The sequence below is a fragment of the Platichthys flesus genome, chromosome 3 (assembly GCF_949316205.1).
Source record: "Platichthys flesus chromosome 3, fPlaFle2.1, whole genome shotgun sequence".
Lineage (NCBI taxonomy): Eukaryota > Metazoa > Chordata > Actinopteri > Pleuronectiformes > Pleuronectidae > Platichthys > Platichthys flesus.
Window position 1 is genome coordinate 7,518,079 of NC_084947.1, and position 22,405 is coordinate 7,540,483.

Genomic DNA, 22,405 nt, shown 5'->3' on the forward strand with positions numbered 1-22,405 from the left:
CTTCAAAACGCAGAGTGGATAAAAGTCCCTGCAACTCCATCATAGTGAATAATGAATATTCATGCAGTCGCACCCTATCTTCTGTGTTTTCTCCTCATCTGGACTGTTATTAAGTAGAGAGACAATAACAAGGGTTTACATTAGAGTCTATTGGATTTCTGATTTCCTGTTTGAACTCAATCTAATGATCGTCAATCATTTCTGAACTCTTTCAGACACAAAGCTTTGCTGTCAGATCCAAAATGAAGTAGATCCCACTTCTATTCTACCAATCATTATAACTAAGACCCAGCAAATCAAGACAGGAACATACTACTGAATACATTTAACAAGCATTAAAACCACATATGTTTTATGAAGAAGAACTCAACTTGCTCAATCGTCTCCTCTTAATCTACATTTTGTGCTTGAAATGATGGTGAAAATATCATTATGTCATTATTTGTTTATTTATTTCATCCGGTTTGTCATTGCTAAACATCTGTATTATGTTTTAAATCTGTAATGGTTGTAGATAATTTCAATAAGACAAAATTATTAAATTAATTAAGTTGTAGTGTTGAAATTTAGTTTATTAGTGTCTGGACACATATGTGTTATATCTGATTTAACTTGTGGTATTCAGATCATTATTTATTTCTGCTGATTCTTGTTTGTTTGTTTTTTCTGTTTCTTGTCTCTTGTATGAATTTCCTTTGTTCCGGTTTGTTTTGGTGTATTTATCTTCTGCTTCATTGAAGTTTCCTCTTCTATTTTTTTATATTTTTTATTTTTTTCCCCCTGTCATGCTTCAGCTGCTTCGCCCTGTCTGTTTTGCATTGCGTGCGAGAAAGAGGAAGACACACTGGCAACCGCCGGACAAATAGACAAATGAAATGCGGGGAAAGGAATGATGGAAAGGACAGCTGAATGGACAGAGAACAAGAAGGCCTAATTGGTCATTATTTCCTTGATAATCTATATTTCCCTCCCTGCTAACCTTCAACACAGATGTGAGGAGTGGGAGAGAGGACAGAACAGAGAGGGGGGTCCTCGATGGCTGCTCTCCACAGTGGCTTGAGCGCTGACCGTGAACATTGCTCAGCGCTTTTATGTCTTGTTCGGAAAGGGGAAGGAGACTCAGCGGAAACCAGCAGTGGAGGGTGTGGGGGTCAGGGTTGAGACTTGCAGGTGGTGGTGCTTGTGGTTAATAACCCAGGAGCCAGTTGACCATGACATAGCCTCAAACATACATGAGCACACACGTGTTTACACAAACTTAGCAGGTAGAGCAGATGTTTGAGGAATCAGCCGCATTGTTTCCATGTTTGGACCCAAACAGACAAGAAAAGCTCAAAGAACCCATTCTCAGCATTCTTTCTTCTCTCCTAACATGGTTTGCCTCCATTTGGAAACACACGCAACAACACAAAAGCATTGCTTAGCTGGGGTGTCATTGTGTGTGTGTGTGTGTGTGGATGCGTGCATACTGTCAACAACCCCTGCAGCCAGATCAAAACAGCCCAGAGGTGGAGGACAATGCGGCGCTACAGTACAATTGAGATGTCTGGTAGACATGAAGGCGCTGGGAGGGGAGAGGGCAGGAAACTTGGCATTAGGGGTCTCCTACTGAAGTGGGGCTCGAGATTCAAAAAGTGTTGAGTTAGAGTAAAAAGCATCCAAGAGTTTTCAAATGCATTATTAACTCTTAACATTGAAAGTACTTTTTTCTTTTCTAGTTAAATCTGTACCTCTTTGCTTTCAGTTAAGACCATTAAAGGGACTATTCTGGAAAAACTATTTTTTAACCTTTGCCAAGGAGGTTATGTTTTCACTGCAGTTTGTTTGTCAGTTGCATTACTTAAAAAACGACTGAAACAATTCCATGAGATCTTGTGGAAGCTTGGGGCATGACCCAAAGAAGAATCCATTTCATTTTGGAGCGGATCCAGAACAACAGGCAAATCCAGGAAGTCATTTCACTTTCTTTGACGTGGAATAACAAGCTGTTAACCTTGCTGGATACACGCACCTCTCCATCCACCCATTGTCCCTACTGTTTATCCTTGAGGGTCACGGGGGGAGATGGAGCCAATCCCAGCTGACACAGGGCGAGAGGGGACACGAGATTTGGGACAAACAGACATTCACTCTCATGGTCAATTTAGAGCCTCCAATTAATTAATCATACCCCAATCTGCAGGTTTTGGGACTGTGAGATGAAGGCCTTGGTTCCCAGGGACATCCCACGCAACACAGGGAGAATATGCAGAAACAAAAAGACATCGGGCCAAACAGGGATTCAAACTGGGCGCCTTTCTGCTGTGAGGCAACAGTGCTGACCCCCCTTCTAGTTTAATTCTTATTTTTGATCTCTAGGTATATTTTCTTCTAAACCATGACAAAGCAAATATCTCCTGCAGTCTCCAGCATAAACATGGCTTCTATGAGTTATTTTCATTGAATGCATTCAAAGGTAACTTGAAGGAATCAGTTGAAACAAGCATGGCTTATTTATTGAACATTTGCAGCATTTTAGGATACATTTTTTTAAATTCCTAGGATACAGTACAGAACAGTAAGTCCATGACCAACAGGCGACTTCACTGAGGTGTGAATCTGAAGTCTCCGTGAGGGAATACTTGCTGCTGCTATTGTATCTTTTTATATTTACCACTGCTAATCATGTTCCTACAGAAAGTCCAGCAGAGAACCACAGGTCCAGTGAGCGCGAGGGAGAGGAGAAGGATCACATCCAACAGGTATCTCTGGTACCACGGCTGTGATAGTGAGCTCGGCTGCAGATGAGCACCACCTCCACTGTGCAGGATGTGGTCCACCCACTGCACGAGTCGAAGGGCCGGAGGGACGGGATGGGACTTGTGGATCGTGCTTAGGGACAAAGCCGTAAACTTGAACCTGTGGAGAAATGATTGGGATAAATAAAGAAAGACAAAAGGAGTATTGACACACGCAGATGACGTCACGAATAATGTCCACTCATCCGTCCACACACCTGGTGTCCTGTATGAGGGTTTGAACGGCTGAGCTGAGCAGCTCTCTGGTGATGTGTGTGGGGCTGATGCTCAGGCCAAGTCCCTTTGTTTCCGCTCTTACCACATTATCAAACTGGTCCCCAAACAGAGGAATTCCCAGCACAGGAACAGCATGGTACACCGCCTGGAGCAAACTGTTTTGTCCACCGTGCGTGATAAAGAGACGTGCCTTTTTGTGGCCTGGGATAAACAGAAAATAATGTTTGACACAAATGCATCCTGAAATTCATTGTTTTGGTCTTCTCTCAGATAGAGCACAATGAAGTCTTTTCACAGTCCACCATAAACTGTGACTAACTGCTAGGTTTGTAACAAAGGGTGAAAAGAAGGGACAAACTGTTCCTACCCAGCAGGTCATTTAGAGGCAGCCAGTCCACTAGTTTGACATTGGGAGGTTTGTCCAAGTCAGATGGCCATCGCCTGGGGTCATATCTGCAAACAGTCCACTGCAGGTTTAATGAATTGTCGAAAAAACATCCCGACATTAGTTGAAAATACAAAGTCTGTTTGTTTTGGGGGATAATTTAATATTTTCACGAGTGTAAAACAATGTTGTGTGTTTTTTTTGTACCCTTTATGTGACACTTCAATTTAAAAGGTTTATTTTTCATGCCTGTGTGTCAAGCTGTTACCTCCAGAGAACCCCCTGAGGGATCATGGAGAAGCCAGCCACCAGCTCCACAAGTAGCAGGTTCACAGAGACCGAAGAGACCATCGATCCCAGAGTCACGACAATGAAACCCGCTTCTCCAAAACCAGAGATCCACCGCTCAAGCTCCTGAGGGATCACATGGAAAGGTATTAAGCAAGGAAGGACTAGAGAAAGACAGCTGCACTACTAACCTGTGTGGATATCTGTACGAGGAAAACCGACCTGCTCGGGAGGCTTCGCAGGTTTATTCAGCAAACCACCCACCAGCACAGTGTAAGGCAGCAGAGGCTGAGGGAACTCCAAGGAGAAGTCGGTGTTGAAGGCCCAGAGTTCAGCTCCTTCGTGTAGCTCCTCCAGACCCCCAGGGAGGGAGCCCGACTCAAGGTGCCGATCAGCTACCTCCCTAAATTTCGACCATATAAGTTCTTGGCCTTGAATATATGACACAAGACAGAATAAAAAAAAATACAAAGCACAAATTTCTTGATAATTTTAATTAGTTAAACCTCTAAACCAATGCCCTTAAGGCAATTAAAAAAATTACACCAAAGGAAGTTGGCTATTGATCCAACTGTACCATTCGTTTCACTGTAATATTAGCATATACGCATTATTAATCAATTCATGGAGGACGCTGCTCAAATTGAGATATTATAAGAATTAAAATTCAAACACTTCATGATACTCACAAATGTGCTAAGTCAGAAATGTTAAAAGTCTGGAGAACCAGCGCCCGAAGCAGAAGTGATAATACCCCCGACACTATGTGATCTCCTTTTTCAAAACTGTTCTCACCTACAGGTGCCAGGAAAGAATAAAAGAGGTTCTTGGCACGACCCCAGAGGTTCATGCGATCAGACAGACGGGAGCTGAAGACCGGGATGTAGGAGACGGGGCTGGGCAGAGCGATGGACAGGGGGCCGTTCAGAGTGCCGGGATAGAAAGCTATGTAGTTGACACCTGGAATAAATCAAAAGCAAAGTCAAGTTCTGAGCTGCTGTTATTTACATTTAGATTTGAAGAAGCAGAATCAAATGCATCTACGCTCTGTGGCAAGTGTAAACAAACAACATAACAATGTACGATTGTAGTGATCTTCTAATCTAGTAATAGTCTTTCTGACATAAGCCAGTGAAATGAGCAGCAGTCGTACCAAGTCTGTGAGCCACGATGAAGGAACAGGGGTTAAAAGCATCAAGGATGATGATGTCATAGTTTTGCCCCTGGAGGAACGACATCATCTCTTTGTCCCCCAACAGCTTGTCACACTGATACGACAGGTGCCCCATGAAGTTTAAAAAGTTATGGAAGTTATCCCTGGGAGAAGATTGATGAAGAGAAAAAACAGTTAGAGTGAAAGATAAAGACCAACAGAGAATAACAGGGATATATCATTAGAACCAAATCTCCTGTGATCTGGGTGATACCTTCCCAGTAGAAACTGGGTTTGCTGCTCCAGGAACCAGCCGTTGTATTCTTTAATATACTTGTCTCCCAAGGACCATGTGCTCATCTGGTAACTGTCTGCACGGCCTTTATAGGAGAAACCTAGTGGGAAGTCGATGACATGAAAATAAGAGCGTATCAAAGAGAGAATAAGAATAACACAATTGTTTGTGTTGTGTGCTGTATGTGCAGTGTACCTGTGATAACAGGGTTGCCCAGTTGCAGGAGCATGCGGACCTCGTGGCCATGCTGGTGCAAGTTATGGGAAATTTCATCTAATAACAAGTAGTGGCTTCCTCCTGCAGAAGAAGAGAGCAGGTGATAAGGATACAACTACACTATTCTATCTGAATATATAGCTTTCTGTTCACCACGAAAATTTGCACTTCACCTTCACTCCCTTATTCTTCTCATATTTCTGAACAAATATAAACAAATTATTATCTCTATGACATTAAGTAAAGGTCACTTTTGATAGTCACTGCTCCACTACTCACCAATTAGACAGATAGTCAGGATCTTGGCAGACTGCAACACTGGAAAAGCCAGGAGAGAAAACGTCCAAAATACAATCCCCATGTTGTTATGAGAGCAGCACAGTGCGACCTGCGGCCAAAAATAGTCTTCCTGTTCCAATTTAAACTGTAATGAAAACCTCCCTGCATGAGCAACAATTCCTTGTGAAAAAGTTTCCTCTTTTCACCCTGTGATGCAGCGACAGTCAGATCCAGTGAGGGATCAGAATGGACGGGTCCTGAGTCCAGATGAAGAAAATGCACCAAAACTGAGAAAAATTACTTTCTTTTCCCGAACGTCTTCTTTTCTTATGTTTGTTCGAGGCAGGCGAAAAAAGCTTTAATATTCTGCAGTTTCAATTTGACACGGAGGGAAACCCCCAATTCTTATCTTGTGTGCTTCCAATGAATCCGCTGTTTGCTTTTTCTCTCCCAACAGATGTTAAAAAAAAAAAAAAAAAGGTCCTTATTATTCAAGAAGCTTTGGATGCAAGTCTGCAAGCACAACCCCGTCTTTATGACACATGTGAGTGGCTCTGTCTCTAAGACACTGAGAAGAGCCCTGGACCTGCACTGACAGTGAAAGGGAGGGAAAGAGAGACAATGCGGAGGGACGGGGGGGTGGGAGGTTCCCCTCGGCCGTTGTTGCATAAAATTAAACAAATGGACATTTCGCTAAGAGTTATGTTCTCTTAACGTCACATATAGAGTGCAAACCCTCCATCAACACGTAGAGATAAGCACTTTTTGATGATGATAATGATATTTGGTGTGACCTCTGATAATGCATCATAAGTTCATGATAAATTAGACAATCTAGTTAACAACACTGATTTGTTATTTACATATGCCCCTATTCATTTATTTTATCCAGCGTACACGTTAACTCAATCGAGGAAACAGACACCGGTGACTGTTAGAGAGAGACGCTACCCTGACACTAGGGCGTTAAATGGGCTGGTATAGGGTTGCGGTTGCCCTGGCAGGCGGTTGCTGGTAAGTCAGGCTTGACATGTAGGTTATCCTGGACAATGCACTCATTGTAGCTCCGACCAATGCTTTTCTGTGTCAGAGAGGTCATTAGAAAAACAAGTGAGTCAGAAAAACTGCTGGAGTGTATCAGGAGGAGAAAAAAAAAGTGAGTCGGAAGGGTCAATCTCGCCATCATTGATGTTATTGTTGTCATTTTCAATTACGTTGTCACTCCGACTGGCATCAGTTGAAGATATTTTTAGATACTGTGGCAAGTAAATGTTGAAAAGGGCTTTATTCAAAACGGAAGTGAGCACTACAGCTGACAGCAAATATTTAAAATGTGAAAGTAAGGAGATAATTGAAAAACGGCAGAGGCAACAATGACGGCTTCAGTTAAAGATCTTGTGATGATGCCGACAGCAGCATGCGGTGTGTACTGTGTATCCCTCATCCAGAGCTTTCAGCCTCTCCTTCACTCTGATTGGCCAGTAGCACGCCATGAATGTTCTGAGACACAGAGAGAGAAGGTTCAGAGAGAAATAAACGTTAAAGAAGAAAGAAAAACACAAAGGTGGGGAGGGAGAGAGAGACAGAGCAGGGAGAAACAGTGAGAATATAAATGCACATGACGGTAATGGTGGGTGTGTATTTTGGATTTGTGGCAGGGGAACAAGTAAACAGATGATGAACAGGGACTCACTACAAGCTGGTGGTGTATGGAGGACTCCATCAGGACCTGGATGAGAGGATGCTGAGACAGAATGGAGAAGGGGACACAGCTCTCAGGTGTGTAGCCGTGCTCGCTGAAAAGATCCACCAGGTGCTAGAAGGGAGAAGATAAATAATCAATATGACCACTAGGGCAGAGTTTCGCTTAAAAATATGGTTAAAATAATTATCCTCAGAAGATTACATTTATAGACCCCATAGCTTTTTAAAATGCAACTATGTATTATTCCAACCCTGAGAATCATTGAATTAAAATAGCTGACAGCTTGATTTGGTGTCGGTGAAGCCTAATTTAATTAGTGGACCAGATATGCAAACTAATTAGATAATCCTTTTTCTAAAAAAATGTATTCCTAACACCCTTAATGTCCAGTACTGCATGACAACTTACATATTTACTTCTACCTCTCAATTCAAACATTCATTGGTGTCTGTACCTGAGCGTGCTCCTCCTCACTCACACAGCCTGGAGGAAGCTTGTTGCCGTCTTTCATCTTGGTGACCTTGTGGCAGACGACAGAAAGGAGAGCAGGGATGGACACGTCCTGCTCCGCCGATGGGCTGCTCGATGCTAACAGTGTATCCTGCCCCTCTCCGTCGGGTTCTGAGGGGCTGAGCTCTGTAGCCTCTTCTATACTGGGCATGGACTGTAAACAAAACACAGAGTGATATTGTTGATGAACAAGAGTTATTACCCAAAGTGCTGGCATTACTGGAAATAACATCACTGTTATTCTCTATAACTGGAAGACACTGATGACAACAGAACATTGTTGATTATACAGAATTATAAATTGCTTTTCAGTCGTGTTTCTTTGTGCATTCATTTATTCACCTCGACAAGATGACCCAGTGAGATGTGTTGTCCCACATTGTGTCCCAGCACCACGCTCAGTGCTCTAATGAAGCCCTGTCGGGGGCTAGGGTCGGCTGCAAAGTACTGCAGCATGGACCCATAGTCCAATCGAGGGGGAGAGGAAGAGTGATCCGCAAACAACTGGAAAAAGGACTGAGAGAAAGAACATTCTGTCAACATGAGACTTTGGGGCTGATACCTTTGAGGTTTATAACAAAATGGATGTTTCTGTTATGAGTGTTTCTACTGGTGTTTTAGGTTAATATATTTTCAAATGAGATATCACCAAAAATAGCCAAAGAGACATTTTAATGGAAATAAATTCAAAGGTTGGGTAATACTCTTTTGTTCTCCTCTGTTTACCTTGCGTAAGTTGTCCAGACGGTTATAAGGTAGAGGCTCAGATGGGTCCTCAGGTAAAGGTTGGACACTCTCACTGGAAAACCACAACTCCGTCTGGGGAGAAAGGAGGGAAGAGGAGTGACTTCAGCATTTATCTTTATATTTAGTAACCGATCGATGTATAAAATGTATTGTATGTGACAATATTGACGTGAACCTAGGTGTGCTTGTAGAAATACGATCTAGGTGCACAGTAATGCAACAACAGTATGGAGGAGCTCTGAATGAGTATGAGTGGATGGCGGCTTGTAGACATAGCTTCATCCACAGTAGGACAACGTTGTACCTGAGAATCTGAGTCTGCAACCTATGTGTGAATGTGTGGGTGTGTAGAGACAAACCTGCAGGTACTGTTCCCTGTTAACATAGCCTGTGTTGCCTGTATCTGCTGCCTTGAAACGTTTTAGCACAACCAGCAGCTGTGGTAGGGAGGGAAAAGGCCAAGGGAGGGCAACACTGAGCAGAAACCGACGCCAGTCTATGAGGTCACACTGGTCCACTAACATAGACTCGATCTCCAATAGCTGGGAACAGGGGAGACAAGGACAATGCTTGTGTTTAGTTAGGTTGTTTAGACTTTGAGCAACAGAAAAAAGTGGAGCAGGAATATTTTGCGTCTTGCTTTAGTGCCTCTGCACCGTGCTTTGAAGAGTACCTGTCTTTCATTCATGCTGATCCAGGGCTCAGGCAAGACGTCTCTGCCCATGTTAACAGAGGTGATATTCCGGAGAAAACTGGAAAACTCAGAACTGGACATGAGGCCTGGAAGTGAGAAGGGAAGGAAAAAGAATGGATAGAAAAATAAATAGTTGGATAGCAAGTTGAATACACTTAATCACACCAAATTGTCTCTCCCCTATGAACACCTGAGGGAGCAATGTTGCATAGCTGCTGGTGGAGAGACTCCAGCTGCAGGATGGTCGGTGTGGACAGTGTGGATTTCTCCAGAGGAGGTGGATGTGGAGGGGGGGTCGGGCTGGCCACCATGTAGCAGTCTCCATTCAGATAGAAGTCAGTACATTCCTGGAGATTAGAATACAGAGAATACAGAGAATCTTCAAATGGGAGACGAGAGATAATTTACTGGAGTACATGTAGTTATAGTTACTACATACCAACACCAGCTCATTCTTCAACTTGGCACCAGCCTCAATGTGATGGCGAACTACTTTGCCTAGTTGTTCAATACTGAAGAAAATGAGACAAAGTTAGAATGTCACACATTTTATATATATATATACACAATGATCATGATCAGACTTAAGTGTGTCAGAAATGGCTTAGCTTATCCTCAGTGGAAATTAAAGCCAGGAAATGTTTATGTTCTCAAGATACATTTCAGAATAACTTCAAGAGCACTTTCTTATCTTTAGATCTTTCATGTTCTGTGAAATTTTTATTAAAACGTTAAATAAATCAATACAGACAGTGAAACATTCAATGCTGGGGGGTTATATACAAGCAAACATACCCACTATAGAATTATAATTTATACAAAGTTAGGACTGCTGCTACCTCAAATTAATATCAGTCTGTCAGTGTTTATATTTCTTAACAACATACCTCTTCATTTCAGAAAGATAGCGGTCTTCTAACCACTTCTCCATGTCGCTAAAGACCTGTTCTGTCGTGCTTTGCAGTCTTTGCACAACAAACAGACCACGACCTTTCACCAGCACAAGTCGAACCTTCGCTGCATTCTCTGGAAATCACACACATTTACATATGTAACAATCACATAAAATAATGTCACACACTTTTTAGAAAACCACTTTGCAATGTAATAAAAAACTCATAATGTGTTTGGGCATACCCTCGTGCTCCAGCGCAGTTGAATATTCTTTATGTATTTTGTCTCTCACTGAGTGATCATGACACTTTCTTTCTTCAGGAGGTGGTGCATGAGCGGGTTCAGGAGGTGGTGGTTCTGGTGGAATGTGAGAGTAGGGGATAATAAGTTGGAAGATTTACTGAAACATAGAGGACGTGTCAGAGGGCAAAGCTCCGTCATTTTGATCGAAGGACATAAATACATGCCTTTCACTGGTGGCTTTCCTTTTCCCTTTTTGGTTGTACTTGCATTAGCGCTCTCCTTTTCCGCTGGTTTCTCCTTCTGCTCTTTTGTCTCCACCTGTTGGTCTTCTCCTGACACCTACACGCATGTATGACCCACACATCAGGAGTGACATATATACTTCTACAAAAAAGCTCATGATAACTCAAACAGTGCATTACCAATCTGCTGATGGTTCTGTGTGCCTCCTCGTAGTCAGAGATGAGTTTCTCAGCCGATGGCTAGAGTAAACAAGAGTCAACATCTCTTACTATTAGATTGTATATCAGTGTATAAACATTTATATATGTCAGAGTTGGATCGTTTTGAGGTACAATTTCACAAACAAACATTTTAATTACTTTTGCCAACCAAAAAGAAATGCCTTATAAACATCCTGTTACTAACAAACAACCGACAGCAGAGTATATACTGTATTGTAGTGTCTATAGCAGTCCATTATGAGCTGTTATGTGTGAATTTTAAAGACAGCAAGAGGACCACAGAAAGACAAAAACAAAAGATGAAGGAAAGTACATAAAGACACACAGGAATTACCTTGCCCACAACTTCTGTTTTGGAGGCCCCTTGAGAGGAGTCAGGATTTTTGGAGAGGAAGAGAACACTGGAGAATAAGAGGAAATAGTTTGTGTATGTGTTTGGGCTTGGCAATATTAAGATTGTTATGACAACCATTTGAAGAAACATTGTTTGTAGAAGTGCATTTTCCTCACAGTTTAGTTATTCTCATTTCCTCTCCGTCATGCAGCCGACTACACACTGTGTCTGCTGGGTCCGAACAGGTGGAACTAGATAAAGGTATAAGTTTCCCCACTCGTTATCATCATATTATTTACAAATTTGACATTTTAGTTTAATATCTTCTATTTACATTCTTATATTGTTATCAAAAGCTTGATCCTTGCCTATTGTCCAGATCATTTTCGTCTTGGATGCCCAGTAGGGGGATACAGACAAAGTGGGATGGAGGCTCGAGCCCCAGATGTTTGTGCATGTACACATAGTAGAGCCTCAGAATACAGAGGGTCTCCTGGAAGCGGTCCAACTCCACCTATAAATCACAAAACAATCCAAGATTATAGTTTTATCTAAAACTAAGTCACAATGAAGAGACAAATAGATTACACATTCATTCAGCATTATGGAGGTGATGTGAAACATAGCAAACTTTAAATATACTCTAAATGAGCTGCACATAAAAACTGATTATGCACCTGCATGAGTGTAGAATGGTGGTTGATGAGTATGGCAGTGTTTTCCTCCACCCAGCCATTATACATGAGAGAAGCCCTCTCCTGCTCGTCTTCCGCTTTGCGTTGGTCACTGATGTCCCACAAACGTTCACGCAGTTCCTGTACACAAATCAAAACATCCACGCCTATTATATATTTTCATTTATGAATAGACTTTTTACAGAGTTTAAGAATCAGTTTAAGAATATTTGTCTAATAATATTTAAAAATCATCTTACATCGAGTCTCAGGTGTAGCTCTGCTTTCATTTCCTCATCTTCTCTCATATCATCAGCTATGCTGTTGAAGGCCTTCTGCCACTGAGACACTAACTCCTGCCTCATGTCTGGACGCTGCAGATAATGCTTGAACTCCTCTCTGAAGTCAAAGAGACCTGGGTCATACTTCTGTATCAGCAAATCGTATGTTAAATAATTGAATCTTCTTTTTTAATCGTGTCTCATTTAAAAATATTTCTGACAAAGAACCTGATGGTACGAAATTAACATTTGGGTTATATCCTGTGGTACAAAAAAATATAAACAATTATGGCGACCTGGAGTAAGATGTTCAACTTTCCACACTACATCTGCAGCAATAAACCTACATGACCGAACCTGGTACTAAACAGATTAATTATATCAATTGATTGTAGCTAACATGGTACAACTTGTTCGTCATGCAAATGCTTTGTGCATATCTGTGATTCAAGGGCCTTGCAGAATACCTGATGTTGAACAGATGATGGCTAATAAGGTTGTTTTGTGAGCGCAGCAGTTCCATTACTGTCTTTATGTTGCCGACATAAGAATCACAAACTGTTTCCCAGTGGGTGCAAAGGTACTGTGAGATTACCTAGAGACAGAGATGGGAAGGGGGAGAAGAGCACAACACGGGTCACAGGAGGATAGTGTTGTGATGCAACAGAGACAAACATGACTTGTATTTTCATATAATTAAAACTTAGGAGCTAAATCCTTTTAGAACAAAAGTGTATGGTAACCCTCAATTGATTGCATCTAAAAGTTATGTTATATGTCAAATACAACACAATATATTTCAGCAAAGACAGAGATTAGGTGTACTTTTCCTACTCTAGTAAAACAAAATAAAAAAGTTGTATCCTACTGCAGGAAGAGGTTTATCGATATAGATGGCTGAAGCCAGGCTGGCTGAAGCAGATTCATGGTGACTCTTGTGAACTCCGTGACCTTCATCATGTGACCCTGCGGAAGTTGATGAGATCCTGGAGTGTCCTATTGATGAACCAAAAATACATATTTCATCACTTTATCAAAGATAGAACAAATGTATTTATTGAGCATTAACAGTTATCGTAGTATCATATTCTGTTGGAAAAGTCCTCATATTAATAATCAGAATATGTCATTTATAAATCCTCTTTATGAAGCAGAACTGTTTCCCTGACCAGGAGTGACTTTAAAATTGCAAATATTATCTGCAGACTACTGAGGGGATACCTCTAGAAGAGTGGGTGCTGGATTTGTGATGCGAGGTCCCACTTCGGGCTCTTTCCTTGTGCAGGCTGGAAAAGGACTCTGCAGGGCTGCTGACTTCATCAGTGAGGGGTTGAGGTTGTTCTACAGGTAGAGGAGTTGCTGTTAGTGAGGAGTCTGGAGCTTTCCAAATGTGCAACACATCTTCCGCAGGAGAAGTGGCAAGAGTTGATGAAAGAATTCATATTTATTGTAAAATAATATTGGAATTTCAATACTAAAATGACAAACTTACCTTCATGAATCTGCATCATAACCTGCTTCAGGATGGACTCCACCTTCTCGTTAAGCTCCTCCTCTTCTACATTGGCATCAACACAAACCAAAATATTTTGGTTTCCACCATACCATTTCTCAAGTTTTGGCCAGGTGTCCTGAAAAGCTGTGATCCTGGGGTAGAGGTTGAGATGTTCGATGTAAGACACATGCTGTAGTCAGGCAGTAGCATTGAAGCATTAACTTCATTTAGCTTTAGGTTTTTGTCTTGATTTACCTGTGTGGAATCTGTGCCAGATACACATTTGTGTCTGTGGGAGGGGAGCTCCTGTCTGCACCAGATTTGGGAGCAAGAAAGAAAAACACATAGAAACACAAACATTAACTTTACATATGTCAAGTTATGTTTGTCTCTTTACAAACACACACCATCTCACGGATAAAGTTTGGGTGTACACAGACAAACAGCATTTAACTCCCACCAGAGTGACTGAATGCACGTGTTGTCACAGTCTCATCAGGGACGTCCAGCAGCAGAACCAGGTCTAACACAGGGTGTGGGGGGGGCAAAGGTTCGGGTGGATCAGGATCAACAACGAGGTCCTTCCTGCTGGTTTCCACCCCACTCCCTAAGTCTACAGCTCCACCCAGGGCTTTCTCTAGCAGGTAGGCCTGGGTTATGTCCACTGGAAAGCCATCCAGGATCCAACCTGACTGAGCTGGAACCTGCCTAAAAAGAACACAAGATATATTTTACAGTGGTTGTGACATTTTCTCCACTCTGTTAATAATGGTGAGATTGTATAGTTGAGATAGAACAACTGACTAAATGCGAATTAGTTTTCTTTTTATAGCAATTCAGATTATGTGTTTACCTGATTGCCTCCACTATAATATCGACTAACAGCTCATTGGGAATGGGGTTTCCATTTCTCAGCTCTTTTTCTGCAGCTGCTCCCTGCATGGCCCGTGTAGACAGCTGGACAAGGGACACACGTAGGCAGGGGAAAAGTAATTATTTAATCGTCTGAGAAAGCGATTTGTAATAAGTGACAAATTGAATGCAAGTAATGATATGTATTAAATAAAATGACCAAAGTAAGAAAATCACAAACAACTGCACTCTTACCCTCTCACTGCAGCCTTTATTTTCTTCTTGAGTGCCATTGTCTGAGAAAACATTACAGGTATCACATCAAACCATCTATGTGAAATATTTACATGCCATATGTTTCTATTACATTTAAATAAATAGTATAAAAATAACATAGACAGAATCTTGTTGTCTTTAGTAACCCACCAGATTTCTGTGATTTTGAAGATTGGGGCCGAAACTCAACTTTTGCCCCCTGCTTCTCTGCAGCCTGTATTTGTGTCCAAGAAAAATACTTGTTTGACAATTGAACATGTTTGGGAGTATTCTGAACTTTTAAGGATAATTTAAGAGGACCACTGAAATATTATACTCCCTCACCATCTCAAATTGATGTGAATAGATTCAATAAAAAATATTCTAATGACATCACATTACTGTGACACTATATGTGACTTACCTGCTTTTCATAATAAGCATTCAGCACCTCCTCAACCAGTGTGTCAGCTGATAAGACACAGATGCCATTGGCTAAAGGAGAAAACAACACACAAACTCAGGATCCAATAAGCCATGTAATCTTGTTCCACATCCGTTATTAATGTATTGTTGAAGTACAAATGTATTAGGTGGTGTGACATTGGTAATGAGTGAATGTCGGAATCTCTGTTCGGACAGCTTGCCTTCAGCTATCTTGGCCAGGCAAGTGGACTTGCCAGAGCAGAACTTTCCCAGGACACAGGCTTTAAGAGTAAAGTGAGGAAATGGGGTTGAGGTTGCTTCCATGACGGGTGAATGAACTATGTGCCTCAGACGCAGAACAACATGTCCAAGAATGGTGTTGTTGCCCGGGGGTGATCTGGGACTCCCTGCTTCCTCTGGCCAGGCCCACTCACCGACCATGTTCTGACAAACATAGCATAATGCTCAGACAATGAGGATCTTCAACATTCAGACACTTCAAGGCTTCTATTGAGATACATCTCAAACATTGTCCTGTCAATACATATTGCTTGGTTAGCTTTGCATGTTATTAGGCCTAATAAAGGCAGAGAAATCAACATTTGTTTGAAAATGTGGGTCTGATCCAGAGTCAAATGACACAAAATTTAAAACATAACTCGTGTTTCAAACTCACAGTGTACTCATCATAGTCCTGGTTGTTGAGTATCTCCTGCTTCTCAAGCTCTACACAATCTAGTGAGGTAGAGAAGTCAATGCCGGGCTTCTGGCCCATGTTTGACTCATAGAGAGGAAGACCACTGAGCAGCAATTCCTTCCACTCTCTTATCAGCTTATCTGGAATCAGACTGATAGCAAAAATAAACGACAGGAGGAAAAACAGGACTTAATATTTGGAATTGACGTTGGAATTAAGAATTTTTTTTGATGTAGTGGTGATCAATGTATGAAAGTGAATGTCTGTGGAAATTATGTATTTGATCATGAAAAGAAAAGGATATCTAAATCTCCTAATTTTATTTGATCACTGTACAGGAATCTTCATAGGTCTTTGATTCACATCTGAATCAGCAGTGAACTGCAAAGTTTCAGTTTTACATAACATCATATTAATGACTCCATATTTTAACATATTTCATATTTTTTCTGAAATACCATTTTCATGTTTTCCCAAAGGAAGAAAGAAAGAAATCAATACCTTAAGGGAATAATTGCCAGTCAAATTTTCTAATACATTTTTGCATTCTCATATCATTAACTGAATAATCAGAGCTCAGTTTGGAAGTTTAGATTAAGTCCAAATCCAGTTTCTTTCTACTGCATCATGAAAAGCAATTGTGTTACGTACTTCGCAGTGATCAGTCGATATTCTCCGACCTTGGTGGACAAGTCCACTATCTGCTCCAAAATGTCCTTGCAGCCCCTAAAGTGCTTCTTGTATCTGCTCTGAGCTCGCTCTGCAGCGATCCTGTCAAGGAATTCAAGCTCCTTTTTGATCTCTTCTGCGTGGTCCAACTTAGCCTGCTGAGCCAAAGTCTGCACCAGGCGCCATTCAGAAAGATCAGATGAGTGGAGAGGCATGACAGAAATCAATGTTACATTGGACATTTCTGTATATTAACTGGCAGATTACTGATATTGAAGGTTACATATAAAATACATTAAATTATTGTTACCTACACTATAGCTAATGTTATACAGTGGGTAACAATTCATTACATTTTCTAGTTTGCATATAGACACAACATTTATAATACCCAATTACAGGTTTAATACACATATACATTTAATCACATGATTTTCTCCCTAAATAATTTCTTTTAATAGATTCTTTAACATAATCACAAGAACCTCTGCTCTGGGAATACCTGCTAAATTTAAATAACCATGACCACACTATACTATAACATACTATATAATTAACACTGACACCATGCTGGCCCACAGCTAAACTCTTTTGCCAAGCATTTATTCAAGTTTCTCTGCTGTCATTTAAACTAAATAAGTAATTTGAAATATAGGTGTGATCAATGGAAGAACTTAACTTATATATATATATATATATATATATATATAGTTCTTTTTGTTAATTTGTCTGACTATCTAAACACCACATAATCTTCTGCAAAACCTACCAAATACCATGGTGATAGATACTATAAAAAAAAATCCACCCTTTCCTTTCCCCCTATGACCACACTCAGACAATCACTGATGCAGCCTAATACACAGCAAGATTAGAGAGGGCTATTCTTCTTCCTTATTCATCCTATCTCACCGCCTCCCTGTCCAGAGCCTCCTGGAAGTCCCGCTCTCGCCGCTGCTGGCACTGCTGCTCTCTTAACAGGCGGTTCTGCCGGATCACCTCCTTCTGCATACGAAACTTGAGGAGCTGAGATGCCAAACGCTGCTCCTGCTGAGTCTGACGTGTCAGACGCTTCACCAACTGATCCTCTCTCCGTGCTTCCTGCAAGGGGAGGCAGAGATGGCCGATCAGCTGACTAACTTTGGGATGAAGTGACAAATGTACAATTACAGACAATGTAGGGTTATGGGGGTATGTAGGGTTTATGTAAAATGTGCTTTCCACACAAAGTTCATATTTCAATAACATTTTTCAAACTAGAGATAGAAATCGACTGTACACGTATTGTTAAAAGGGTATTTATATCTTTTACCATTAGATATATTATAATTATTATATATTATATATTATTCTCAGCACAAGCAAAAGTTTCACCTCTTGAGCTTCATGAGCCTTGAGCTGCTCCACCAGGAATCTGTCTCGTCTTTTTTCTCTCTGATCGCGAGAGACAGCATTCTCCTCCAGCCTCTGTCGGATGTCCTGTATGTACTGGCTGTTGGACTTTAGTATCAGCTTATGTTCACTTCCATGAACCTCAGTGCCATAGCTGCTGCCACTAATGGGAATAACTCCAGGCTGACCACTACAATTAAAATGGCAAAATCAAATGCGTAGTCAAGATATATTACGGTCACTAGCTCAAGATTGTCATTATAATCCATTCATACAAACATTTGATATGATAAAATGTTTCCTTTGTCTCACCTTGAAGAGGACGTAAAACCAGAACTGACCAGTTTCTTTCTGCTTGTCTCAAACTGGGCTATTTCAGCCTGGACTGACTGCATGGGCAAAATGCAAAGAAATTAAAGGAGACAAACACACCCATGTGACTCTGTTGTTTTCAATATGGATTTGTGTGTCACAAATATCCTGTGAGAAAGTCAATTGATGTTGCATGACAATTACCTTTGAGGTACTTTTGCTTGTGATAAGAACTATTCTATAGTTAATTCTTAGCTACGTATGATCAAAGTAGGATATGTATTTCCCTATCCTGGATGCCAGACGAATTTAGCCCCGCCCACAACATTTTTGGTCGGGCAGTTCGGTCTGGATCCGCTCCATTGGGAACAAATTATGCCAGGACCGGGCCAATCAGATTGTCAGGGCGGGCTTTATACGATGATTGACAGATGATCAACGGTAACGTAATCAACCACGTCATCACAGTGCCCTTGGGTTGAATTCGTTTTCAACAAACATGCCTGCCGCTGGCGAGCTGAGATGTGTAGATGCTGCCATTGAGTCTGTTTTAGAAGACATCGACAGCGCATTCATTTTGAAAGAGGAACAGAGAACGTGGAGGCGACGCCAAAGCAACACACTAATCCCTATCGCCCCGGCGCTTGGCTGTTCACAACGGACACTGAAGCGACGCTGAACCGCCAGGCAGCGCTAATAATATCACCCGTTGATCCAGTAGATCGCTGCACGGCTTTGTGCCGGTCACACCGGCACAAAGTTTCAACATGGGAGTGGATGGGAGCCAGCTGTTATTTAAGGCTTGGCGCTGCGCTGAAGCGTACGGTGTGAACCCGAACTCACAATGCGTTGCTTAGCATACGTCACATACTACGTTGCTCTGATTGGTTGTAGGTCTATCCAATTGAGCGAAGAGGAATTTTACTTCCTGGTCAGTTGAAACACGCCCCATAATGAAATCCCAATGGAGCGGTCTCAGACTCACATTCTGACTAGAATTGTGAGTCTGACAACGTCAGGCTAGTATTTCCCATCAAAGGTTGGTAAATTATCACTGTTGATTATTTATTCTGCATCACACCTCTGCTTGTTGTTTGCGCTGCTGCTGTCGTCTCCTCTTTAGGTTGAGCTGTGAAGTGTAAGGTGGTGGCTTGGGTACCTGGACCACAGTGGCATGGTTATAAGGCAGAATGTCGCTTTGCTTCTGATGACATACCAGCATCTAAAACACACACAATTCCAAGTTCATCACTGTAAGTCACATTACTTTTCATGTATTCTAACATCAAGATGCTAAAGGCTGAGTGTTGGTTTTCATTATGTCCTATAGTTTTATAATAATGTCCAACACCAAAATATTTCAAAAACTGAGAAAAAATACATAGGATCCAAAACTCTCAGGCCTATTTTTTTTTTATGTTATCAGATGTTTATATTCCAGCATATGACATGTTGATAAAGTCACGAACTGTAGATTACCTAAAAATATTGTCATACATTTTGACCTGATGTTAAATGAATACAGGGATTTACTCTTCACGTTTTCTAACATCCAGTACCTTTTCAATATTCTGTGTTCTCTTGTCTTCCTGGCCTTTGAGTGGTCTCCTTGGCTGGATGGGAAGGGTCATGACAGATGTATAGGTCCGTTGCTCGTATTTGGCCTCATAGTGGCTAGAAATTTTCTGCAGCTTCAGTTCTGCACCCCGTTTCACCATCCGGTGCAGTTGCTAGACGAGGAGTAAAACTGTTAGATGCTTCACATAACCTGTTTTTGTAGACAGTGATATTATCTTAAAATAACAAAGTGAACTTAAACCCTGAAAATATTGGAAGAATGAAAGACTGTCAGAGTTGCTAAACTTCATGATTTGCAGTTTTTCAGTATTGGAAGAGCAAGACTTATGTCAATATAGGTCTATAAATCAAAAATAGGACGAACTAAATGCAGCCACTACAAATCCAGCCCCCTTACATCAGAGTAGATTTCGTGCTCCTTCTTGTGCAGACTTGCTTTGGCTGTTGGCTGCATGCTTTCCATCATTGTCCTGGTGATTTCTGTTCTCCTCTTCTTTTCAAGTGAGGCGTAGAGTTGGTAGAGGAGGCGTGTGGCAACCCCTTGCTTCTCCTTAATCAGCTCCTTAACTGTGTTTATGTCGAAGGAGATCCCCAGTAACTGAAGAGTAGGCTCAAGGCGGGTAAAATTATTTAGTTTGGAGATGGAGGTGCTGTGAGAGAAGGAGTGATTTCTTTTAGTAATTATGAACACATTAAATAATGTAGTGAATAAAGGAGCAGCCATCTATTTTTCAAACAAAAAGCAAAGGAAGGAGACAGAAAGCGATCTGTCAACTTACTCTTTCCTCATGAACAAAGTGAAATCATTCTGCAGCTGATATTTATGCAGAACCTCCCCAATCAAGTAACCAGTGGAAAAATCCTTGGCAAAACTCTGTGGCTCTGTGGAGATGAACATGCAACAATTACCCATACAGTGACAATGATGTTTGATCTTTTTCAATGTCAAAATGGTTGGTGTCACTACCCTTCAAATGCACAACATGGCCTTCCCAGTGGTATTCTGAGTGTTTCTTTGCTATATTTTTGTAATAAATGTATTTTATCATTTAATATTCGAAAATTCATTAGATATCTTGTTTCTGATACCACAAATCATTACTTTCCTGTTTCATTTATTACTTTATGAACACTTTTACACACATGGGTCAAAAATGACTGCGGAACACCTGCCATATATTTCACACAGTTGCTTTTGCACATCTGATGAATGTAAGTAGTATGTTACAATCCATTACTAGTGAGAAAGAGAAATAGGTGCAATACTAAGTAACTATTGACATATTCTTTCATAGCTAGCTAACCATAGCTACATTGTCCAAAAAAATGGTAAAAATAGAATAGAACAGTATAAACTTGAGTATAAACTCCAGAAAGGTAATTCTGGATAGCAATTACCTAGGATAAAAGTGAGAGTTGTGGGCGTGTCTTGGAATCCAGCTCCCGTTAATGAAGGCTCCTCTAATGACAGAAAATGCTTAATGGAATATGTGATACCATCAAAGGATCCTATGCTACTTAGAAGATGTGATGTCATCGAAGGAGCGTTCTTCATTTCAGACTGCGAAAGCAGCTGTGTGAAATGTATGGCAGTTAGAGAATACTGTATAGGTTATTTCTGACCCATGTGTGTAAAAGTGATGTAGAAATAAAAAATGAATGTTTGTTGATAAAGTAAGAAAGGAAAAAGAGAAATACTGATTTGTGGTATCAATCACAATATTTTTAATGACTGCTTAGAATATAAAATTATAAAATACATTTATTTAAAAAATAAAGCAAAGAAACAAAGGAAATAAATAGAGGTCATTGTTGACCCAAGTTGTGCATTAGATGGGGTTTGCATGGCTTGTGTATCAAAGGGTAAATATGTCTGATTTTGTATTTGTTATTTTCTCAGAAATACCCCACAGCCCACACCAAGTTTAGTGCAACTGGTAAATAAAATAAGTGAACATATACTGGTCAGATATCATAATGCATAAAATACATGTCATGAGAGTTATAGTAAGTATAAGTATAGCAAGCTTCAGAATTATATCTCAAAACAAACCTAGTTATGGCTAACATTGCACCAGTTCACCCAGTTGAGCACCAAGATAGCGACCATCATCACTGACTGGAGTTAGCCTTACTACGACTAAGCTAGCAGCTAGCCGCTCGGTGGGCTCTGGCCTCAGTCCCACTTACCGACAGCTTTCGACAGTCGCAGCTCGTGGTTGAGCCACCGGCACAGTATGTCCGACATCCTCTCCCCCTCGCTGTTCCAGCCCGGGACTCGAACGCGGTCAGGGGGTTCGCATCCCGCTCGTGGACACTTTGACTCTTTCGCTCGCTACTCACCAGTAAACACAAAGTTCCAGCATCGCGTCGTTGCCATGCCGACATGTCAACGGGGTTGCCCGGAGTGCTTTAGGGGGGCACACACCATCAGAGTGGGCGGGGCCAGATCCGAGAAAAGAAAAACATGCCTTCTTGTTATTATCGAGGGACAATTTATAATAATAATAGTTAACTTTAAAGCATTAAGTATTTATACTGGGTCTTTGTGTG

The 22,405-nt window shown here is 41.1% G+C and overlaps 2 protein-coding genes across 2 annotated transcripts; both read right to left on the bottom strand.

Moving 5' to 3' along the window:
- Positions 1-2,468: 2,468 nt before the first annotated feature.
- LOC133950634 (UDP-glucuronosyltransferase 3A1-like) lies at positions 2,469-6,213 on the bottom strand. The gene is made up of 10 exons (XM_062384700.1): positions 5,631-6,213; positions 5,331-5,432; positions 5,115-5,235; positions 4,841-5,004; positions 4,483-4,647; positions 3,910-4,118; positions 3,668-3,813; positions 3,382-3,467; positions 2,996-3,215; positions 2,469-2,898 (listed from the first exon to the last, which is right to left on the bottom strand). The coding sequence occupies exons 1-10, from the start codon at positions 5,710-5,712 to the stop codon at positions 2,631-2,633; spliced, it is 1,563 nt and encodes a 520-aa protein (XP_062240684.1). The 5' UTR covers positions 5,713-6,213; the 3' UTR covers positions 2,469-2,630.
- Positions 6,214-6,900: 687 nt separating this feature from the next.
- spef2 (sperm flagellar 2) lies at positions 6,901-22,238 on the bottom strand. Its single transcript, XM_062384701.1, has 39 exons — positions 22,043-22,238; positions 20,632-20,734; positions 20,250-20,502; positions 19,834-20,004; positions 19,356-19,496; positions 18,275-18,351; positions 17,945-18,152; positions 17,483-17,671; positions 16,553-16,740; positions 15,881-16,052; positions 15,426-15,648; positions 15,203-15,273; positions 14,950-15,013; positions 14,779-14,819; positions 14,525-14,628; positions 14,132-14,379; positions 13,927-13,981; positions 13,669-13,823; positions 13,398-13,517; positions 13,045-13,172; positions 12,644-12,771; positions 12,156-12,294; positions 11,899-12,036; positions 11,590-11,735; positions 11,398-11,472; positions 11,222-11,288; positions 10,846-10,905; positions 10,648-10,762; positions 10,424-10,537; positions 10,174-10,312; positions 9,726-9,798; positions 9,477-9,633; positions 9,266-9,372; positions 8,952-9,134; positions 8,572-8,664; positions 8,188-8,361; positions 7,790-7,999; positions 7,324-7,446; positions 6,901-7,130 (listed from the first exon to the last, which is right to left on the bottom strand). The coding sequence occupies exons 1-39, from the start codon at positions 22,098-22,100 to the stop codon at positions 7,071-7,073; spliced, it is 5,070 nt and encodes a 1,689-aa protein (XP_062240685.1). The 5' UTR covers positions 22,101-22,238; the 3' UTR covers positions 6,901-7,070.
- Between the last annotated feature and the right edge of the window lie 167 nt (positions 22,239-22,405).